The sequence below is a fragment of the Lactuca sativa genome, chromosome 7 (genome assembly GCF_002870075.4).
Source record: "Lactuca sativa cultivar Salinas chromosome 7, Lsat_Salinas_v11, whole genome shotgun sequence".
Lineage (NCBI taxonomy): Eukaryota > Viridiplantae > Streptophyta > Magnoliopsida > Asterales > Asteraceae > Lactuca > Lactuca sativa.
In genome coordinates this window covers 44,231,051-44,255,095 of record NC_056629.2, presented here as the reverse complement: position 1 = coordinate 44,255,095, position 24,045 = coordinate 44,231,051, and the positions used below count along the sequence as shown (strand labels likewise).

At 38.2% G+C, this 24,045-nt stretch overlaps 2 protein-coding genes across 2 annotated transcripts; one reads left to right on the top strand and one right to left on the bottom strand.

Annotated features, from left to right (window-relative positions):
• The first annotated feature begins 18,839 nt into the window (after window positions 1–18,839).
• On the top strand, window positions 18,840–21,042 carry LOC111906592 (PLASMODESMATA CALLOSE-BINDING PROTEIN 3). Its single transcript, XM_023902347.3, has 4 exons — window positions 18,840–19,188; window positions 19,799–20,398; window positions 20,485–20,575; window positions 20,680–21,042. The coding sequence occupies exons 1-4, from the start codon at window positions 19,128–19,130 to the stop codon at window positions 20,864–20,866; spliced, it is 939 nt and encodes a 312-aa protein (XP_023758115.1). The 5' UTR covers window positions 18,840–19,127; the 3' UTR covers window positions 20,867–21,042.
• Window positions 21,043–21,295: 253 nt separating this feature from the next.
• On the bottom strand, window positions 21,296–23,845 carry LOC111906593 (cold-regulated 413 inner membrane protein 2, chloroplastic). Its single transcript, XM_023902348.3, has 6 exons — window positions 23,461–23,845; window positions 23,194–23,319; window positions 22,711–22,806; window positions 22,503–22,567; window positions 21,850–21,919; window positions 21,296–21,665 (listed from the first exon to the last, which is right to left on the bottom strand). The coding sequence occupies exons 1-6, from the start codon at window positions 23,616–23,618 to the stop codon at window positions 21,500–21,502; spliced, it is 681 nt and encodes a 226-aa protein (XP_023758116.1). The 5' UTR covers window positions 23,619–23,845; the 3' UTR covers window positions 21,296–21,499.
• Between the last annotated feature and the right edge of the window lie 200 nt (window positions 23,846–24,045).

Sequence of the window (24,045 nt, the reverse complement as noted above, 5' to 3'; positions counted from 1 at the left end):
TTCCAGATTTGCGACCGTGTGCTACTGAAGGTCTCACCTTGGAAGGGCGTGATACGCTTTGGGAAACGTGGAAAGCTAAATCCCAGGTACATTGGACCCTTCGAAATCATTTCGAGAGTTGGTCCAGTGGCTTACAAACTCCAACTTCCAATCGAGCTTAACAAAGTGCATCCAGTATTCCACGTGTCGAACCTGAAAAAGTGTTTGTCCGACGAAACACTTGTAATTCCACTCGATGAAATCGAGTTAAACGAAAATCTTAACTTTGTGGAAGAACCCGTCGAGATCATGGATAGGGAAGTTAAACGGACCAAGCAGAGTCGCATTCCAATAGTAAAAGTTCGATGGAATGCTAAGAGAGGACCCGAATTCACATGGGAACGGGAAGACCAAATGCTACAGAAGTATCCGCATCTCTTCCTCAGCCCCTAAAACTCTTACCTTGTATTAAATTTCGGGACGAAATTCCCTCTAACGGGGGGATGATGTAACAACCCGTTATTTCCGGGCATTATAAACCGAGTCTTGTAACCCCTTTTGAATGTAATGGGAATATCATCGATAAATGAATTATTCAAAAGCTCTGATTTGGAGTACACTATGTAGTAGATATCGTCTTAAAGGTTTCCAAATATATAAAGAACACTAAAATCCGAGTTATGACGAAGAAGTTATGACCATTCTAAGATTTCCGACAAAACCGGCAACACCGATTAAACGAAAAACGCGAAGTTTCAACACAATGGTTTTTAGCCTTAAGTATCTAAATAAAACTTATAGATAACATCAAACCGTGAGCGTACATAAAAAGAACGTCCAAATCTGACTTCGTATGAGGAAGTTATGATTTTCCCAAGGTTCGGGTATAGCAGTAGACAGCTAAAAACTCGAAATAGAGCTCGAGATACTTTTGACCAAAACAACCTAAATGAGAATCGAAGGTCTCAACATTAGTAGCGCAACAGCGAAAAGTCTGACGAAAACGGACATCGGATGAAGAAGTTATGGATTTTATACGGACTTTTCGTGTCTCGGCCCGTTGAAAATAAATAATTAAAAATAAAGTCAGAATTTTCCAATGAAGTCTAAACGAGAGTTGTATATCATGTTTTTAGCTACGCGTGCATATAAAGAACGTCGAAAACGGAGCTCGTATGCGAAAGTTATGGATTTTACAAGTTCGGGGTCCAAAATCCGAGGCTGTCAGGCCCCCATGACGTGGCCCAGCTTGGCCGCGACCCGGCAAGCGACTGAGGGCGTCCAATCAACGGAAGGGGATGGAACTTGCTCCCCACGACGTGGCCAACCCTAGCCACGACGTGGCACTCAAAAATACACCCTATAAATAGAACTCTTGGGGTGCCGGGTTTAGGTGCTCCATTCTTCCCTCTCTCGTGCTGAAACTCTGCGGTTAAGCTCCCGAAGCCCTCCCGAAGCCCCGGTTTTCACACTCAAGTTCCGAAGGAAGGTTCTACTCTCCCGAGATTTCCGAGATTCCCGAGAATCCCGAGGAAAATCGACTTTCACGAGCCGAAGTTCTGCTCGATTTTCTTCTCGTTTTCCCCAATCAATCAAGTGAGTTCATACCCCTATAATCTACACTTTCAAATGTTTTGTAAATGCTTTTATACACTTTTAAGGGGGGAATACAAGTAAACACACGACTAAAATCGTGTGAAACACCGATCTTTTGCTATACTTTTCATACTGTTGTTTTAACTATCTTATGAAGTTATTATGATGCAAAACCCCTCACAACACAGCTTTACCCTCTTGGGATATAATATGTTTATAAATAGAAATATGTTTTATTTATACGTTTACATACAAATACATCATATCAAGGGTAACATTTTTTACTAAGTCATTTTATGCATTCAAAGAACTTATGATTTATGCTTTGTCAAACATTGTGAAAGAAGTTAAACTTTGCATACAAACTACTACTTTAATACAGACTTAGTTGAGAATCCATGAGTCGTGTATATCTTCAAACGTTACTTTCTTTATTAGAAAATAATGCTGCAAGTCCTGTCTATAACCAGAGTCTCCCGTTCGGAGAACGTGTCAAATGTGTATAGATCTATACGGGAAGTCATGATCCCGCGCCCTGACTGTTAGCTACAGTCCGTCTTTTGGGTTGACAGTTGTCATAACGCTACGACGCCTGAAGAACGTCGCTACAGGCATATTATGTTTAGTATGGTTATAAAACTCATCGGATATACAATTATTATGGTATTATGCTTTTATGAACGAGTAGTCATTAAAACTATTCTTCATCTAATAAATGCGATCTTCGTATAGCTTTACTATGTAAAACTACGACACAACTTACAAGCACGTCGCTTGCTTGCGATTTTCGGTCTTAGAGACTGCCAGTTATGTCAGGAAAATAAGGGTTTTTCCTGTATACAAACCAAACAACTAATAGGAAAATAAGGGATTTTCTCGGTACAATTAGTTGCAATTTACATCACGAACATTCATATGCATTTCATACTTTTATAAGAAAATAAGGGTTTTTCTGGAAAACATACAAACACTTTCGAATGGCATACATCTTCTCAAAACACCACTTATGAACTCACCAACTTAAATGTTGACACTTTTCTTTGAAATAACTTGTATTCTCAGGAAACCGCTAGCCAGGTAGCAACTACTTCTGAAGACTAACGCGCTGGCGTTAGTAACATATTTTGGATCACCATTTTGTATTTGATTTCTTTTGCAAACATGTAACATCTACAATCATGTAAACTTTTCAAATATATTTATATTATGGTGGTGTGTACTTTCCTTTCTATGAACTGTTATGATACTGAATATGACGTCCTCCGCCCCCGAACGATTCCGCCGTTCTGGTTTGGGGGTGTTACAGATTGGTATCAGAGCATCGTTTATAGTGAATTAAGTATATCAAAACCAATTTTTTTGGTATACAACTATAAACTCAACTGGGCAAAAACACTCTGAGAAGAGTCGTACTTTTGAAATTAAATTTATTTAGTTTTTGTAAAGTAAGCATGCATTCATTTAGTAATAATAACAGTTTCACATCGTACCATATTAGAAGTATTATTAATAAGTTGTGCAGTACAGGTACGCCTTGGGACACGTAATCGGAACTGGGAAGGATATAGCTTGATCAACTATATTTGTCCGAGAGCCGACTAACGTGTGCCGAGGGGTGTCTGCAGTGGACAACAAATTTTAAAAACTTACCAAACCGTTACTAGAATCAAACACAATAATTTAAATACTATAGGAGTATTTGCTATCTAAACTAATTTACATGTTTTGCATGTTCCGACTTTATTCAATTCTTATGACCCTATTTCTCGTACAGTCAAATGGCTGGATTTCACCACCCCAATGACCCCTACTTTCCCAACCAAGGCAACGGAGGATGGATCGAAGATGATCCCGAAGAGGATGAGGAACCCATAGAATTGGGTGATGACTCCGGTACTGACTCAGAGCCGGAAGTGATCGATCCACCACCCATTCAACCTCCTGTCCATGTGAGGAACTTCCAAGGACCCACTCCCGTCTGGGGAAGTCACCTACATCATTGGAGCCAACAACAAGGCATACGCCCTCCCTACGGCATGTGTCGGGACTTCTATGATGTCCGCGGTGGAAGTTCGGCTGATCGAGCACTCCCGGTGATGGTGGGTAAGTTAGCCAATCAGTCCTATCAGTCCGGAGTACAAGCAAGTCGACTCCGGGATATCAACGTGGAAGTGCAGGTTCACACTTCTGATATCCGTAGGCTGGACAAGATACAAGATAATGCTCAACTCCAGTCTGAGGCATTTCAGGCACAGATGATTGCAGCCCTAGCCGAGTTAAGGGAGCAACAAGCCGCTTTTGATCGGCGCCTAATGGAATCGAAGCAATCAGATGCGGAGTCAAGCTCCAAGCGCAACCTACGTCGCAAATAGTGCCTGCCAGGATTTCAAATTTTGTTATAAATTAGGACTTCGGATAAGAATGTTCTTTTCGTTAAAACTTTCTGTAATCGGAGACCTTTAGAAAGGTCAAAAAGTTTTTTCTAAACTCGGATGTAACACAACTATATGTTTAATATATATAGGGCATACCTCTTTCTTGTTTTAAATATGTGTAGTCCGCTCAACTCATAAGTGCATCCATTCAAACGTTATTAATGAATCAAGCTCGAAACCCATTGTTGATCAAACCAAATTATTAATCTATTTAAGGTAGTTAACTCAATATCATTCAACTCACAACCACCAAAACTCATAATATCTCATTTTTCTTTTGGCAGAGCAATGCCTCCTCGTAGATCAGCACGTACCAACGCAACCCCACCACCACCTCCACCACTAACTTATGATCCGGCAATGGTCCAGGCTGCTATCACAGCAGCAGTAGCAGCAGCCCTCTCTCAAATAAACTCCAATGCTAATGGAGGTACAGGAAGCAGCACGAATCATCCCAATCGTGGCACCGGCCAGGGCCATGTTAGGGAGTGTACTTACAAGGAGTTCTCCAACTCGAAGCCAAAGACTTTTAATGGCAGTGGCGGAGTCATTGCACTAATGCAATGGTTCGAAAAGACCGAAACGGTCTTCGAGATCTGCTCGTGCCAAGAAACAAGCAAGGTTAAGTTCGCTGCTTGCACCTTCATAGATCGAGCCCTCACTTGGTGGAAAAGCCATGTGAACTCAGTGACACTCACTGTCGCTAACGCCATGAGTTGGGAAGAACTGAAGGTACTACTACTGGAAGAATACTGCCCAAGGGGTGAAGTGCAAAAGCTTGAGCAGGAGCTCTGGAATTTGAAAATGGTCGGGTCTGACCTAGTCGCTTACACAGCTAGGTTCAACGATCTCGCTGCTTTGTGCCCTACCATGGTCAACCCAGAATCAAAGAAGGTCGAAAGGTACATTTGGGGTTTGTCACCCTAGATTCAAGGGCATGTCCTAGCTTCCAACCCTATCACCTACAACAGCGCTAAATGCCTGGCGCAACGACTCATCGACCACGGAGCGAAACAGAGTACCATCACAGCAGCCGCAAATCCACCTAGGGAGGCTCAGGGACAGAGTAGGCCTTGGAACAAGAGGAGGGGACAAACCCTCCAGGAGAACGCCAAGAAACAACAAGTGATAGCGACCCACGCTATTACTGTACCTACCAACTCTGCCCCCACAAGTTCATACAATGGAAAGCTACCGAAATGTAACCAGTGCAACTTCCACCACCGCGGTCTTTGCCATGGCCTTCAATGCACCAGGTGCAATAAGAAGGGTCATACAGCCCGCTATTGAAAGGAGCCAACCCAACAATCCGCTCCCACTGCTAATACCGGAGTAAGCCGTGCTTGCTTTGAGTGTGGGAGCACAGGGCACTACCGCAAGGACTGCCCGAAGGCAAACAACAGGAATACCGGCGGAAGAGGCCGAGTTTTCGCAATGGGACAAGATGAAGCCATTGCGGACCCTACTGTTGTTACGGGTACGTTTCTTCTCGATAACTCGTATGCATGCATTTTGTTTGATAGTGGAGCGGAAAGGAGTTTTGTGAGTCACGACTTTAAAAGCATGCTAAAACCAATACCACAATCATTAAGTGAACCGTTCATAGTAGAAATGGCCAACGGGAAAACCGAAGGCACTAAAGAGATATACTTAAACTGCACCCTAACTCTAAACGATAATCTCTTTCAAATCAACCTCATGCCAGTCTCGATTAAGAGTTTCGATGTCATCATTGGCATGGATTGGCTGAGTTCACATCGTGCGGACATTCTATGTTACGATAAGGCCGTTCGCCTTAATCTGCCAACCGGCGAAACCTTCCTTGTCTTGGGCGACAAACCTAGTACCACTCTTAGAATCATCTCAAGTATCCAAGCTCAGAAGTACTTACGTAAGGAGTGTCACGCATTTCTAGCGCATGTTGTAGACGTGAAACGCGAAGTCCGGGACATCAAGGATGTGCCCGACGTATGCGATTTTCCCGATGTGTTTCCCGAGGACCTTCCAGGGATACCACCCGTAAGACAAGTCGAATTCAGAATCGATCTGATTCCCGGAGCTACCCCAGTAGCCAAAGCACCCTATCGATTAGCCCCGGCAGAGATGCAGGAGCTATCCAGTCAACTGAATGAACTACTGGGAAAAGGATTCATCAGACCGAGCTTCTCACCTTGGGGAGCACCCGTGTTGTTTGTGAAAAAGAAAGATGGATCGTTCAGGATGTGCATCGACTACCGAGAACTCAACAAACTTACCATCAAGAACCGATACCCCCTACCCCGAATCGACGACTTATTCGATCAACTCCAAGGAGCCAACTACTTTTCCAAGATCGATCTGAGGTCGGGATATCACCAGCTGCGAGTCCTAGAGAGTGATGTTCCCAAAACGGCCTTCCGGACGAGGTACGGACATTATGAGTTCGTAGTAATGCCGTTCGGACTAACCAATGCCCCGGCCGTATTCATGGATCTAATGAATCGGGTATGTCGTCCATTCTTGGATAAATTTGTGATAGTATTCATAGACGACATACTCATTTATTCAAGGAATAAAGAAGAACATAGTCAACACCTGAGACAAGTCTTAAAGACGTTACGGACTGAGAGACTTTATGCAAAATTCTCAAAATGTGAGTCTTGGATTAGAAAGGTGGACTTCCTCGGTCACGTGGTCAGCAAGGAAGGAATCCACGTGGACCCCTCGAAAATCAAGGCTATCGAAAACTGGTCTGCACCAACTACACCAACAGAAATTCGCCAATTTCTAGGTCTTGCTGGTTATTACCGAAGGTTCATCCAAAATTTCTCCAGCATCGCAAAGCCTCTTACCGCTTTAACCCAGAAAGGTGTGACCTACAACTGGGGAGAAAAGCAAGATGTCGCATTTCAAACCTTGAAACAAGCCCTTTGCAGTGCACCTATCCTTTCTCTTCCGGAAGGGACCGAAGATTTTGTGGTGTATTGCGACGCTTCAAAGCAAGGGCTGGGTTGTGTACTAATGCAGAGGGGAAAGGTGATTGCATATGCCTCACGACAACTGAAAACGCATGAGGTCAATTACACCACTCATGACTTAGAACTTGGAGCAGTGGTCTTCGCTCTTAAAATCTAGAGGCACTACCTTTACGGTACCAAGTGCACAGTCTTTACGGACCACAAGAGCCTCCAACACATCTTCGACCAGAAGGAATTAAACATGAGACAACGACGTTGGGTCGAATTGCTCAACGACTACGAATGTGAGATTCGCTATCATCCGGGAAAGGCAAACGTCGTAGCCGATGCCCTTAGTCGAAAGGAGTACTCAGGCCGGAGAGTGAAGTCATTAGCTATGTCAATCCATTCGCACCTGTCAACGCAAGTCAAGGAAGCTCAAATAGAGGCCTTGAAACCCGAAAACGTGGCAGGTGAGGCCCTTAGGGGAATGGACAAGAACTTAGAAATCAAGAGTGACGGAGCACGCTACCTCATGAACCGGATCTGGACACCAAAGTTTGGTGGATTCAGAGAGGTAGTTATGAGCGAGGCACACAGGACCCCATACTCCGTACACCCAGGGTCAGACAAGATGTATCTAGATCTCAAGCAACTCTACTGGTGGCCAAACATGAAAGCGGAGATCGCTACGTATGTGAGCAAGTGTTTAACTTGCGCCAAAATAAAAATAGAACACCAAAAACCCTCAGGCCTACTCCAACAACCTGAAATACCTGAGTGGAAATGGGAGCAGATTTCCATGGACTTCATAACCAAACTGCCCAAAACTCAGAGTGGCCAAGATACTATTTGGGTAATCGTCGACAGATTAACCAAGTCAGCCCATTTCTTACCGATCAAGGAAACCGATAGGATGGAAAAACTATCAAGAACCTACATCCGGGAGATCGTACGACTTCATGGAGTACCAATGTCCATCATCTCAGATAGAGACAGCAGGTTCACTTCCAGATTTTGGCAATCATTGCAAAAATCCATGGGAACAAGGTTGGACATGAGTACGGCATACCACCCTCAAACTGACGGACAGAGTGAGAGGACGATCCAAACCTTGGAAGACATGTTGCGAGCATGTGTAATCGACTTTGGCAAGGCATGGGATATTCACTTGCCTTTGGTCGAGTTCTCTTATAACAATAGTTATCATACTAGTATCAAGACCGCTCCATTCGAAGCCCTTTACGGCCGTAAGTGTAGATCACCCCTGTGCTGGGGGGAAGTGGGCGACACCCAATTGGCAAAAGGTCTAGTCCCTAAAAGCACCCTCACTGGTCCGGAGATCATCAGAGAAACTACCGAAAAGATCGTGCAAATACGAGAACGACTGAAGTCCTCAAGGGATAGGCAAAAGAGCTATGCCGACAGGAGACGTAAACCCTTGGAATTCCAGATTTGCGACCGTGTGCTACTGAAGGTCTCACCTTGGAAGGGCGTGATACGCTTTGGGAAACGTGGAAAGCTAAATCCCAGGTACATTGGACCCTTCGAAATCATTTCGAGAGTTGGTCCAGTGGCTTACAAACTCCAACTTCCAATCGAGCTTAACAAAGTGCATCCAGTATTCCACGTGTCGAACCTGAAAAAGTGTTTGTCCGACGAAACACTTGTAATTCCACTCGATGAAATCGAGTTAAACGAAAATCTTAACTTTGTGGAAGAACCCGTCGAGATCATGGATAGGGAAGTTAAACGGACCAAGCAGAGTCGCATTCCAATAGTAAAAGTTCGATGGAATGCTAAGAGAGGACCCGAATTCACATGGGAACGGGAAGACCAAATGCTACAGAAGTATCCGCATCTCTTCCTCAGCCCCTAAAACTCTTACCTTGTATTAAATTTCGGGACGAAATTCCCTCTAACGGGGGGATGATGTAACAACCCGTTATTTCCGGGCATTATAAACCGAGTCTTGTAACCCCTTTTGAATGTAATGGGAATATCATCGATAAATGAATTATTCAAAAGCTCTGATTTGGAGTACACTATGTAGTAGATATCGTCTTAAAGGTTTCCAAATATATAAAGAACACTAAAATCCGAGTTATGACGAAGAAGTTATGACCATTCTAAGATTTCCGACAAAACCGGCAACACCGATTAAACGAAAAACGCGAAGTTTCAACACAATGGTTTTTAGCCTTAAGTATCTAAATAAAACTTATAGATAACATCAAACCGTGAGCGTACATAAAAAGAACGTCCAAATCTGACTTCGTATGAGGAAGTTATGATTTTCCCAAGGTTCGGGTATAGCAGTAGACAGCTAAAAACTCGAAATAGAGCTCGAGATACTTTTGACCAAAACAACCTAAATGAGAATCGAAGGTCTCAACATTAGTAGCGCAACAGCGAAAAGTCTGACGAAAACGGACATCGGATGAAGAAGTTATGGATTTTATACGGACTTTTCGTGTCTCGGCCCGTTGAAAATAAATAATTAAAAATAAAGTCAGAATTTTCCAATGAAGTCTAAACGAGAGTTGTATATCATGTTTTTAGCTACGCGTGCATATAAAGAACGTCGAAAACGGAGCTCGTATGCGAAAGTTATGGATTTTACAAGTTCGGGGTCCAAAATCCGAGGCTGTCAGGCCCCCATGACGTGGCCCAGCTTGGCCGCGACCCGGCAAGCGACTGAGGGCGTCCAATCAACGGAAGGGGATGGAACTTGCTCCCCACGACGTGGCCAACCCTAGCCACGACGTGGCACTCAAAAATACACCCTATAAATAGAACTCTTGGGGTGCCGGGTTTAGGTGCTCCATTCTTCCCTCTCTCGTGCTGAAACTCTGCGGTTAAGCTCCCGAAGCCCTCCCGAAGCCCCGGTTTTCACACTCAAGTTCCGAAGGAAGGTTCTACTCTCCCGAGATTTCCGAGATTCCCGAGAATCCCGAGGAAAATCGACTTTCACGAGCCGAAGTTCTGCTCGATTTTCTTCTCGTTTTCCCCAATCAATCAAGTGAGTTCATACCCCTATAATCTACACTTTCAAATGTTTTGTAAATGCTTTTATACACTTTTAAGGTGGGAATACAAGTAAACACACGACTAAAATCGTGTGAAACACCGATCTTTTTCTATACTTTTCATACTGTTGTTTTAACTATCTTATGAAGTTATTATGATGCAAAACCCCTCACAACACAGCTTTACCCTCTTGGGATATAATATGTTTATAAATAGAAATATGTTTTATTTATACGTTTACATACAAATACATCATATCAAGGGTAACATTCTTTACTAAGTCATTTTATGCATTCAAAGAACTTATGATTTATGCTTTGTCAAACATTGTGAAAGAAGTTAAACTTTTCATACAAACTACTACTTTAATACAGACTTAGTTGAGAATCCATGAGTCGTGTATATCTTCAAACGTTACTTTCTTTATTAGAAAATAATGTTGCAAGTCCTGTCTATAACCAGAGTCTCCCGTTCGGAGAACGTGTCAAATGTGTATAGATCTATACGGGAAGTCATGATCCCGCGCCCTGACTGTTAGCTACAGTCCGTCTTTTGGGGTGACAGTTGTCATAACGCTACGACGCCTGAAGAACGTCGCTACAGGCATATTATGTTTAGTATGGTTATAAAACTCATCGGATATACAATTATTATGGTATTATGCTTTTATGAACGAGTAGTCATTAAAACTATTCTTCATCTAATAAATGCGATCTTCGTATAGCTTTACTATGTAAAACTACGACACAACTTACAAGCACGTCGCTTGCTTGCGATTTTCGGTCTTAGAGACTGCCAGTTATGTCAGGAAAATAAGGGTTTTTCCTGTATACAAACCAAACAACTAATAGGAAAATAAGGGATTTTCTCGGTACAATTAGTTGCAATTTACATCACGAACATTCATATGCATTTCATACTTTTATAAGAAAATAAGGGTTTTTCTGGAAAACATACAAACACTTTCGAATGGCATACATCTTCTCAAAACACCACTTATGAACTCACCAACTTAAATGTTGACACTTTTTCTTTGAAATAACTTGTATTCTCAGGAAACCGCTAGCCAGGTAGCAACTACTTCTGAAGACTAACGCGCTGGCGTTAGTAACATATTTTGGATCACCATTTTGTATTTGATTTCTTTTGCAAACATGTAACATCTACAATCATGTAAACTTTTCAAATATATTTATATTATGGTGGTGTGTACTTTCCTTTCTATGAACTGTTATGATACTGAATATGACGTCATCCGCCCCCGAACGATTCCGCCGTTCTGGTTTGGGGGTGTGACAGCAGCCACCTCCTCATGAATTAACCGACGGATCTCCTCGTCGCTGACACCACTGGTCTCAGGTGTGTGTCGAGTCCCAACCACGATGCCTCTGAAATACAACAAAAATTATCAGAGATTCGATCGAACATGCTCATACTCGATGACACAACCTTACTTGTCGTCCATCGTCCAAAAGATTCTTACTTGAAATGCCCACTGATCCGGTGTCTTCAGTAGTACGGGCCCAATACTACTGACCACACCGCATCTGCATTCACTTCAAGTCCTCCTCCTTGGATCTAGGATTACAAGTACTCTATTCTCATTAGCTCCTAACTGCTATCACTCGCCCTCAAAGCATCTCAGCAACAGAAAACTCCTAGGCTAAGGCATCACAAATCAGGCCACTCTAGTCCTAATATGTATACTTAGCCTACTCTAGCATACATAATATAACATATTTCGTAACACATAAAGTAAGGGTACTTTTGGGGAATTCGTCGTTCGGGCGCTGGCTGATCGTACACACGGCTCTGCTCTGTTTGTCTCAAAACTCTTTTACTCTTTTCAAAAATTTTACTTCATTATAAAATTTTTCCTCAATTCCTCAGTTTGAGTTCAGATACGCCCGAAGATGCATCCGAATCCCTCAAACCAAGGCTTTGATACCAACTTGTAACAACGTAAATTTTCAAAACGATTTTTCATTTTCCAAACATTCATTTACTCACAAAATAACACCAAACATATTGTATCAAATGTATTTTTCACAAAAATATCTCCCCAAAATCCAAAACATAAACTCCTCAAGTGTGTACGGATCATGCCGGCACCTTCCCGCGCTCATCACTGGTACCTGAAACACATCACACAACAACTGTAAGCATAAATGCTTAGTGAGTTCCCCAAAATACCGCATACAACACATACGCCACTCAAGGCTATAATACGACCCTCCGGTCGATGTGTCTCAGCGGGACCCTCCAGTCCCGTAGCTCGTTGGACCCTCTGGTCCGGTCATAGCTCGTTGGGCCCTCCAGCCCGGTCTGTATCGTTGGACCCTTCGCTCCAGTCTATAACAACATACAACATACGCATAACACATAGCATATAATCTCATACATAACACATAAGACCCTCTGGTCTACACAATATACCACTCTAGGTAATGTATAGTGAGAAGACTCACCTCGATGTCTCGATAAATATCTGACTCAGAATAAATGTGATCTAGCCTCCGCCTAATCACACAAAGTAATACACTCATAAATACAACTGTACTCAACCCTAAAAGTCAACAAGGTCAACGGTCAACTTTGACCGGACTCGGCGAGTGCACTAGGGCGACTCGGCGAGTCTACACGTGTCCACTGACTTTCTTAGATCCTCTCTTGACACGCCGAGTACCTCCCTGACTCGACGAGTTCCACCTGGCATGAATCGCAGGGCCACCACGACTTAACTCGCCGAGTCTCAAGAACAACTCGGCGAGTTCCAGCTTGAACCCAGTCCCCCTGACTCACCCTGACTCACTGAGTCGTTCCCTCAACTCGACAAGTCCACTCACTGAGTGATTACGGGCAAACTTCATACTACTCGCCGAGTTTGTTCTTCAGACTCGGCGAGTTCATGCCATGCATAAACTCAAAACCACTTCTGAGGTCAGATCTGCTCCATTCAATCATAGATCTGGCCTCCCCAAGCATGATAATCACGTAAAGTCCAAACCTTGATGCTCAAACAACATCTATTTGCTCCTATATGATGTTTTAGCCCCATAATTCATAACCCAGTGTCAAAACTCCCATGAATCCTCAAAAAGCTTGAGGAATAAAGCTTCTCTGGACCTCTATGGATCCCATTCCAAGTCTCGTCACAAATAGGGACGAAATGGACATCAAATCTAACCAACAAAGAGGTCAAGAAACCCTAAACCTCCATGTTCATCATAACAACAGAAAGGGAGCCAAAATATTACCTCCAAAGTGATACTCTGAGCTCCAAATTCGAAGAATGTCCACCTCCCTTGCTTCCTCTTAGCTAGAACCTCCTTTGCCTTGCCAAACAATGCTTCAAAGGTTAACAATGGCCTCTTTTCTCTCCCAAAACGCTCAAGATCTCTTTAGGGTTTCTCTCTGGGGTTGGTGGCCGCAAATGACGGCCATAAGCCCCTTTAAATAGGCCTCAAACCCTGGAAATTAGGGTTTCATTAAACAGCGTGGACTCGCCGAGTCCAGACGCGAACCCGCGTGCAAAAACCGCGATCCTACTCGGCGAGTTTAGACTCCAACTCGTCGACTCTCCTCACAACACCCAAAAATAAAAGAATAAAAATAATACTTGGGAATCCGGATGTTACAGTTCTACTATGAAATGTGTTATCTAAGAAGGTGATCAGAACCCGAATCAGACCGAAATCGAAAACCAGAAACTGAATAAGCTATTACCTAAGAACTAATAATCAAACCGAATACCACTAACTGGTTCTAACCGATTCTGATTCGGTTTGATTTTTCGGTTAAAAAGTTCATCCCTAAATTGAAGTATAAGCTTACTAAAGTAACCTTAGATTTGGAATAGAGTACATAAACTAAACATTAAAATAAGTTTATAACACTAGAAAAGATAATGAATCCCAAAGTTAAGAAGTTAAGGTTAGGAAAAACCCTAGAACTTAACCAAAGAGTAAAAGGAATCATTGCTTGAGGAGTGAACTAGGAAGAGAAACATTACAATCAACTAAATAAAATATTATAATCAAGAAAAAAACATACTTTATGAACTTTGCACAAACCCTAACATTAACAAAGAAGAAATTGAGAAGATTTTTACCTTCAAAAGCTAGATTATGAAGAGAAATAAACAAAACTTTAGCAATTGAGCTTCAAACCTTCAAATCAACATGAAAATGGAGAGAAATCTCCAAATGAGAGCTCCAACTTCATATTATACATATATATATATATATATATATATATATATATATATATATATATATATATATATATATATAAAGAGAGAGAGAGAGAGAGAGAGAGAGAAAGTATAAATATTCAAAACTTTGATTATTTGGTAATTATGAGAAACATTACAATCAACTAAATAAAATATTATAATCAAGAAAAAAACATACTTTATGAACTTTGCACAAACCTTAACATTAACAAAGAAGAAATTGAGAAGATTTTTACCTTCAAAAGCTAGATTATGAAGAGAAATAAACAAAACCTTAGCAATTGAGCTTCAAACCTTCAAATCAACATGAAAATGGAGAGAAATCTCCAAAGGAGAGCTCCAACTTCATATTATATATATATATATATATATATATATATATATATATATATATATATATATATATATATATATTTCTCTCTCTCTTTATCTCTATCTCTCTCTCCTTATATATATATATATATATATATATATATATATATATATATATATACATACATACAGAGAGAGAGAGAAAAAAAAACACAGAGAAAGCATAAATATTCAAAACTTTGATTATTTGGTAATTATAAGCCCTATACTCAAGATTCTAGTCTAAACACCACCAAATCTAACTAAAACTCTCCCCAACTCATATTTAACTAATATAATAACTTTAATAACATCTGATTCTCACATACAAAACACCTTAGCTAAATATGATGATTAAAGACTTAGGAGTCGTTTGTTTTTTTCTAAAGATCTGCAGCACCACTTTTGTATGCGCCCCGCAGACAACCCCCAGACTTTTATCCCCGCTGATTGTTTGTTTTTTCGAAGGACTAAGATTTAAAAACGTCTACGCGAAGTATTCACCACACAGACATGGACCACCCACTTCTCACATCTACGGGCTTTTAACCTAAAAAAAACGCCGTTACTTCTATTCCAGTCGACTTCTCCTTCAACGAACCCATCTCCATCATCGGCTCCTCAACCCTCGCTCAACAACCGATCTCTCTGCCACACTCCACCGGGGCTCTCCGCCGACCACAACACCAGACTTCAGGTTGCGCTAATCTTCCTCTCGGCTGTCGGACCTGGTAGCTATTGAAGGTATGCTCTGTTTCCTTTTTTCAAATTTCACATAGAATTGGTGTTTATTCTTGTTGAAAAGTGTATAATCTTCTCAAATTTGTTGATTCCTTTTCCTTTCTTGCATAAGTTTCTTGTTGGATGTTGCTGAAATTGATGAAATCAGTGCTGTAAATAAGAAATATTCTTGTGAATGTTGTTATTTCTTGATTTCTTTTGCTGAAATCGGTTGTTTATTCTTAAATTTGATGTTTATTCATACTGAAAAGTCTATAATCTAGTCAAATTTCTTGATTCCTTTTGCTGAAAGTTGTTTTTTGTTAAATTTGATGTTAGATGTTGCTGAAATTGATGAAATCAAGTGCCGGAAATAAGAAATATTGTTGTGAATGTTGTAATTTCTTGATTTCTTTTGCTGAAATTGGTTGTTTATTCTTAAATTTAATGTTTATTCTTGCTGAAAAGTCTATAATCTAGTCAAATTTTTTTATCCTTTTTGCTGAAAATGGTTGTTTTTTCTTAAATTTAATGTTAGATGTTGCTGAAATTGATGAAATCAAGTGCTGGAAATAAGAAATATTGTTGTGAATGTTGTCATTCTTGTTGATTTGTGCTTAAAATTGTTGTTGAATGTGCATAAAATTGGTGTTGAATGTGCTTAAAATTGTTGTTGAATAGTTGTCTATGTTACAATAACTTATGAAATCAATACCTTATGAAATCATATTTGTGAATGATGTTAGTTGAAATCAATACACAAAGAAACATTGTCATGGCGAATGACGTTAGTTAAAATCATTTTTTTATTGTTTGACGAATTTAGTTGCATTAATTTTATTTTCAATGTTGTATGATTATTATTATTATTAAAATTTTGGTGTTGAAAAATCATTTAAGTTTGTAAAATAATTTTATTTAAAATTTAGTTTATTTTAGTAGCCTGCAGACGTTAAAAAACAGACAGTCTTCTTATTGCAGACTGCAGACGTTTGGTCCACCTCTTTTACTGCAGAGACTTGCAGATGTGGTCCGCAAACTGCAGACATTTTGACTTCAGAAAAACAAACACCACCTTAAACTATAGTTAAATTCAAATTTTCTTACAATATTTTCCAATTTATTTGTTTACATCCACAAATCATCATAGAAATCTTCTATTTTATATTTTTCCTTCTAAAATATTATTCTAATTACTTTAGAGTTTATTTAATTTTAAATAAATTTGGAAAAAAAACACCGAAAAGCCCAAAACCTCTAGGCCAAAAATATGAGTGTTATGATAATTACAAGTTTATTGTTGCTCGTGGGTGCTTGGTGAGATCATCCACCAGCAAATTTATGATGTTGATCGGATGTATCTTTTGTTTCCAGAGTAAGAATAATTTGTTTTAATGCAGGCCATCTTAAACCGTGGGTAACCATCCATGACCTATCTCTCATATAGCCCTAAAAATTTTATTGCATGTATTGTTATTAGACTATTGTCTAATTAATGTTCTTTGTTTCAAAAATAGTCTCATGAGCAAAACCTCTATATTGTATTTTGTACTGTGTAGTCAATAGCGGCGTTATAGCGGTTAGCGGAGGTAAGGAAACGTTATTTCAAAATAGCGGTTTAGAATAGCGGTGACGTTATTAGCGCTGCGATTTACCGCTATTTACCGCGATTATGGTCACCGCTTTAGCGGCGCTATAACCGCTATATGAATAAATTCCATTTTTGGGATATTTTACATAAAAAAAAACATTTTTCTGTGTCATTCCATTGAATAAAATTGTTTTTTCTTAGCCCAAACCAAAACTTTTGTGTCATTCTATTGAATAAAATTGTAATTTTGTGATTGTCATGACTTCCATTGAAACTATGTATGTGTTGTTTTGCTAATTGTGTCGAAAATTTGAAGTATCACATTATGATTAACTATCAAATTACATAATCATTTCACTTGATAACTGTAACTGTGTTAAAATATGATAAAATAGTAAGTATTGCATATGTTTTCTTGTTGACTGTATTAAAGTATGATTAACTGGGCATTGGTAACCGGTTTGTGAAGTATCATTAACTAATTATGATATGTGAAGTATGATTAACTAAAATATGATATGTGAATTATGATTTACTGATTAACTAATTAACTGGATTGGGTTGAACTTTAAAGTATGATTTACTGATTAATACTTTAATATATATAAATTATAAATAATATAAAAAACGCTATATCACCGTTATACCGCCGCGAAAACCGCGATTTTAAATAGCGACCGGTGACCGTTATTATATTTTTGACCGCGATAAATGCTTAGATTGTACCACATGAATTTTGCTTCATTGTTATCAAAACGATTACACGAAGATCAAGACCGAATGAGAAATACATCATATCAAAACTCGGCATATATCACATCGGAACTTGGAAGTTGAAAATTAACAAAAGCTATTAAAAAAACGATAGGAAATAGGAAATCAACATCTCATACAACTCTAGTCATAAGATGTTTTTGGAATAAGTTTTTCATAAGTTAATAGAATTTTGTGAAATTTACGTCTTTAAAAGAATTTATTTTTTCTCTTGCTTCGGGTATTTTTAGACAGACCTTGGTCCAATAACAAAAAGAATTTGGGTTATTTGTGTTGTAAGTCCAAGGAAAAAAAAACACTTAAATATTATATAAAAAGATAAATTATTATTGCAACAATTTTAATTTTTGTATCGTGGAAAATAAAACTTTAAAAAGAATTTTACCCGTAAACACCTGAACAAAAGTAACGGCGGCTTTTACTTTTGGTACACAATGAAGTTTTCTTTTAATTTTATATGGTATTTTCCCTTTTTATTTTGTTTCAAATGGGGCACCTGGAGAATAAAATCTTTTCTCTAGATCTCTTTAGAGTCCCATGAAATAGTAAAAGGTTCAAGTTTACAAAAAAAAAAAGCAAAACCTAATATATATATATATATATATATATATATATATATATATATATATATATATATATATATATATATATATATAAACATTGATGGTTAAACATTATACTAAAATAAATAATTGACAAAATTATACAAATGGTCATCATGGTGGTAGGGAGAAAATATCATTGTAAATCTTTTTGAGGAATTTTTAAAATGATTAGTCTCTTCAGGTTTAAAAAACACACGATGACATGGCTTGGGTCCTTGTGGTTGGTATAAAATAACATATCGTGGGAGTTTTAAGTCTGAAAATAACCAATCATGTTAAAAATTTATCAAAAAGATTTTCAATGGTATTTTATGTCAATCATAAGAACGATTTATGTAATTATGTCTAAATAATTTGATGGGAGTTAAGATAGGTTAGGTCGAATTAAATAAACATTTTTTACTTCATTATTGCATATTTTCCACATAAACCACGATGTATTTGATCTAGTACTTTTACAATTTATCTTATAAGCAAATGAATATATTGTTATCTTATTGTTTATAAACAATAAAACCTTTAAATGTTACATCTTTAGATACCGAATTACAAATAGAAGATCCCAACATCATCATTCTTTTATTTTTTGATACCTATTTGGGCACCTCTTCTTGCTTGTAGTTCCCAACTACCCAATGCCTCATTTCTCAAGTTTTCTCATATTCCATCCCCTCTTTCACCAAGAAGAAACCTTTGATTCTTCCCCAATTATACAAATACCCATTTAAGGCTACCAAAGATGCCTCCTTTCACTCTACAAATTTGCTTATCTTTCTTTTTTGAAACCCGAAATATAAACATCAGTTATATACGATCTATATATCCTCTCCAAAAAAACAAAAAAAAGAATACCAATACAAGTCGTTTTCAGGCGATATGGGTCCGGGAGTTGTTTTGTATTCGATGTTCTTCGTACTTTCGCTTCTTCTCATTCCAGGTGACGTTTATATATTATTTTCGTACTTGAATGATTTTCAGTCTGCAAAATATAAAAATCGGTTAAGATTTTATTTTCTCTTAGACCCTAAAACTATATTAGAAGTTGATATTTATCGATACTGGTACGTTATGTAATGCTTTTAAGATCGTTAAATATTAGCTTTTACATAGTTGACATTTATCACATATCTCAACTATTATTTTATCAAATATATGTAACAAGTAATTTTGTAGAGGAAACATGCAATCATATTTTATTAAATTGAACATTTTACTATTCATGGGGTCACCTTCTTGCCAATTTAGGCAACCATATTTTGTTCTTTCATCAATTTATGAAAGTATCTTACAATTTTTTCCAGTTTCAAGACAAATTAATTATACAAACACATTTTAATCAATTAAACATGTCACTAGTAAAACATTACATCTTTTTATCCTAATATGAAACGTTGTTATCAACTATTGATGTCATTGTAATGATTAAATGTTTTTTTTTTAGTTTTAATTAATAACCGAACCTTTTGTATAAGGTTTATGCAAGCAATATATCATGCAGAAGCAAAGAATTATAATGATTTTGTTGGGTTTTTTTTTTTTTTTTTCAGATTCAAGCTTTGGTGAGAAACCTCCATTGGAAGCAATCTTGCATAACAAAGTGCGACACCTCCTTCAACAAGATGACATCCCCATCATTCAACCAACAACTCCCACCGGAACTCCAAACACAGATTCCCCAACCACATTCCCGCCAACCACCACCACCCCCACCGGAAACCCCACAACTTTACCACCACCATCACCAACCGGCTTTCAACCAAACAACCCCACCCCATTTCCAACTACTCCAACCGGAACTACTCCAACAGCCCCGATGGGCCCGTCAAATCCGATGGGTCCGTCTGTCCCAACCGCCCCGACAGGCCCGTCTGGACCAACGGGTCCAACAGGCCCATCGGGTTCATCGAGTGGATCATGGTGTATTGCAAGTCCATCGGCTTCTGAAACCTCTCTGCAAGTAGCACTTGATTATGCTTGTGGCTATGGAGGAGCCGATTGCTCAGCGATTCAACCGGGTTCGAGTTGTTACAACCCGAACACAGTTCGGGATCATGCTTCGTATGCTTTTAATGCGTATTATCAAAAGAATCCGGCTCCAACTAGTTGCTCTTTTGGAGGAGTTGCACAGGTTACCAACACAGATCCAAGTAAGACCGTGTTTGTTTTTTAGTGTTATCTGAATAAATAATATTTAAAATATTTTTTTTAAATAATTATATAATATTTGTTGCAGGTTCAGGAAGTTGTCGCTTCTCAGCCGCTAAATCAACAGGCATGATGACTCCACCAACGCCTCCCATGCCAACCCCACCCACCTCTCCCACGTAAGCAAAACACATCAGTGCAATGTCACTAATCATTCAACTGTGTTATGTCAGTTTTTTCAATTATTAACAACACTCTTCCAAATTTATATTTCCACTTGCAGAATAAGTTCGCCAATCAACCCGTATCCTACAACACCTACCCAACCGGGCGGTTTTTCTTCAGATCAACCAGGTTACACGTCATCAGAGCCAACAGGGGAGCCCAACTCAGCAGCCATGATGGTTGCTAACTTATTCCTTCCATTGATGATAACTATTCTACTTGTATTTCTAAACAGAGAAAAATGAATATCAACTTAATGAAACAAGATGGGAATTCACTTGGCTAGAATTCGTCACATGTCGAATTGAAGCGGGCCCTATTCTTAGATAAGATCATTGCCATACTTCATGTTTAAGAATGGCTTTTAGTTGTAGTAGGAAAATTATAGAAAATGAAAAAAGAAAAGTAATTTATTGGGTTATCTACTTGTTACTTCTTGCAATTATTAGCAGAATAAAATTTGTAGATTTCGGTTTAGAATTGTTGTAGGGAAATACATGTAGAATAAAAATATTTATTGAAAAAATGATAACAGATATATGGAACTACAATGCTATAACTGGGTAGAGTTCTAAAAGTACAATGATCACTTAATAAGAAAAAAAGATGAATGTATAATACTGCAATAAAATGAAATAAAGTGAAGAGTAAAGTTGAATAAACAATATCACATAGATCACAAGGATTCTCACTTTTGAGTATTATATTCATTAACAGTAGCAAACATTCTTTACACATGCATAAAACTATTAAAGCAGTTGAAGTGCATTTAATAAACAAAAGTAGGGAGTTATAATCATATAACGTGTTGAGATCTAACTCGAAATAGCATACAAACGATCACACGTAATTGTTCAAGCATTTTTTAAAATAATTGTTCATATTAAGAGCATGATTGGAACAGCAACAATAGAAAGTATTGCTAAGGTGGCAATGATTGATCCTTGGTCAAATGCTCCTCTTAAGTTGCCTAATCGTGTGAAATGCTGGAAAGCAAGAAATGCTGCAATGATCAAAGAAAGAGCCACCCCTTCTTGTCTTCCTCTACAATAACAAACATTCACATTACAAAATTACTAAGGTTGCGATTTTTACATAGGACAAGGTTCATGTCTTTTGCACATTGAAAGCCAGTTCATTCTGTAATGTCCTTTGTGACAAAAGGGGACTAAAAGAGGAAAGGAAGAAAAGAAAATAGAAAAAAAAAATTATTGATGTGATGTATTACCTTAAGTTTGCAAGTTGGAAAGGAAACACAATTACCATTAGCAATGCTATAAATGGCAATTCAAGTTCACCTATAAGAAGAGACAAGACAACAGAATTAAAAATAATAAATGGAATAAAGTAACCTTGTTAGGTATGTTTAGGTAATGACATGGTGTGGTTTCCTATGTTTCCTAAATTGAATTAAAATAAAGTGAAAAGTATTGTCATTTCATCATTATACTTTTTTTACCATTTGTAAAAAAAAAAAACATTTTTCTAGGTTACCCAATTTTGAAAAAGGACAAAATACTTAAATGCACAGTGTATTTTCACCATTTTATGGATTTAGTCACTAAACAATTATTCTTCTGATAGTTATTATATAATAGTTGGGTGGCTAAGTTGATAGAGAATAATATTTCCGTGGCTAAATCCATAAAAATGGTGAAAGTACGTTTATATTTCTCTATATTTTTCCCTGATAAAAAAAAGTATTTAAATTAAAAAACAATAAAATGGTTTCATCTAAAATGAATGGCGATATGGTCAAATTTGTAAAAACTATGAAGGATATAAGAGATTCCATATTTGATATGTACTATGCATTCAAATTGTTTGTTTTTTTTTTGTCTCACAATCCAATGAAATCTATTTGTAGAGTGGTAGATATACCAGGTATACTGAAGAAAAGGCGAACTAAAAGTGCCAAGAATGCTGTTAAAATCCCATATTCGCCCCTGCAAGCAAATTGCAAAACAAATAGGAAACTAATTAAATTTGAAACAAAAAAATATAGAAAGTGATTATGTATCCTATGAAAATTGCAACATTTCACAAGACACATAGTTTTATAAAATTGTTAAGACTACAACGAGCTTACTTGATCCAGGATGTAAGACTTGCAGGTGCTTGTAGAGCAAAAAAAGGAACAATAAATGATTTTTGAATTGCTGTGCCTTTTGCAAACATCAAAACCCTGTAGAGAAATTGATTAATCCTTTTGGTAAAAATAATATTCTTGTATAATAGTTAATTGTGTATTGTATAGCATCTTGCTTTTATATTTCGTTGTATAATACATTCAAACATCAGCCCTAGTTGTTGCATGAATTCGATTTTGTCAGATTTTGATGGTTGTTTTATTTAATCTGCTTCTATTGCATTATATATCTAATTTAGTAAAATAATGTTTTGATTAAATAATAGATTTTTATGGGGTATATGTAAATCAAATCAATTGTGTAGTCTCGAAAGTACTATCTTTGACCTAAAACTTTTAAAAGTCAAAATGTGTAACAGCTTTAATGAATTAACGAATTCACTACGTCGATGAGAGGCAAAGAGAAGAGGGAGCATAGCTTACGCAGCAGATATTGTGCAGATCCATTGAAGGTTACTCGTGGTAACAGGAGGAGAATAGCAAACAGGGCCAAACCCTCGTTTCCATTTCTGCTTCATCCCCAAATTACCTCTATTTTCCACAGCAGTTCTGCGAAATCCACAAATTTTAATAAATCATGATCACCAAAATAACAAACATTCCTCAATTTAACCATAGACTAATCAAATCAAGGTCAATCAACGTAATAACTGTTTACACAAATGAACATGAAAGTAAAACATGACGAACCTGAGAGGGTTAAAGAGCTGGAGAGAAGTAGGAGTAGGGAGATGGGCAGAGCGATGAGAATTGAGAGAGTGAACGTGGGGTTTGAGGCGACAGTGAAGGGTTGGGAATGAGGAGGTGGAAGTGGCGGAGGAGAAGAGAGTGTGTGTTAGAGTTAGCATCTTTTTTTGTTTGGTGACGTTTTAAAGCTTTACGGTGGCCGGCGGCGAAAAGAAATAGACGACGTCGGTGAGAAGGAATAGTCAAGTGAGCGAGCGACGAACACAAATTTATAACTCCCAAAACAATTTTAAAACATTTTGTTTTACAAATTTCTTTAAAAAAAATTTATTAATTATATAATGAAACTTACAATTACATCAAAATCTATATTCTGGAATCTGGAGGTGATCAATAGATATTTTGGATTGTAAATTTATAAGGTATTTGATTTCTACCCTTAAATTGCAAACGGGTCAGGACCCCAATATTTTCACTCTTAGGTCATTGCCTCTTGACTTCCATTCGTTCTTTAACGACCGAGACCTCGGTCATTGTAACAATAGTCAAGTTCATAAGAGATTCAACAACTCAAACAGATGATATAAT

Excerpts from the sequence above, each read along its gene's own strand:
- LOC111906592 (XM_023902347.3), top strand. The coding sequence starts at position 19,128 with ATGGGTCCGGGAGTTGTTTTGTATTCGATGTTCTTCGTACTTTCGCTT. Across the intron at positions 19,189-19,798 it reads TTCGCTTCTTCTCATTCCAG|ATTCAAGCTTTGGTGAGAAA; the intron begins GTGACGTTTATA and ends TTTTTTTTTCAG. Across the intron at positions 20,576-20,679 it reads ACCCCACCCACCTCTCCCAC|AATAAGTTCGCCAATCAACC; the intron begins GTAAGCAAAACA and ends TTCCACTTGCAG.
- LOC111906593 (XM_023902348.3), bottom strand. The coding sequence starts at position 23,618 with ATGCTAACTCTAACACACACTCTCTTCTCCTCCGCCACTTCCACCTCC. Across the intron at positions 21,920-22,502 it reads CCTTTTCTTCAGTATACCTG|GTGAACTTGAATTGCCATTT; the intron begins GTATATCTACCA and ends CTCTTCTTATAG. Across the intron at positions 21,666-21,849 it reads TTCCAACTTGCAAACTTAAG|AGGAAGACAAGAAGGGGTGG; the intron begins GTAATACATCAC and ends TTGTTATTGTAG.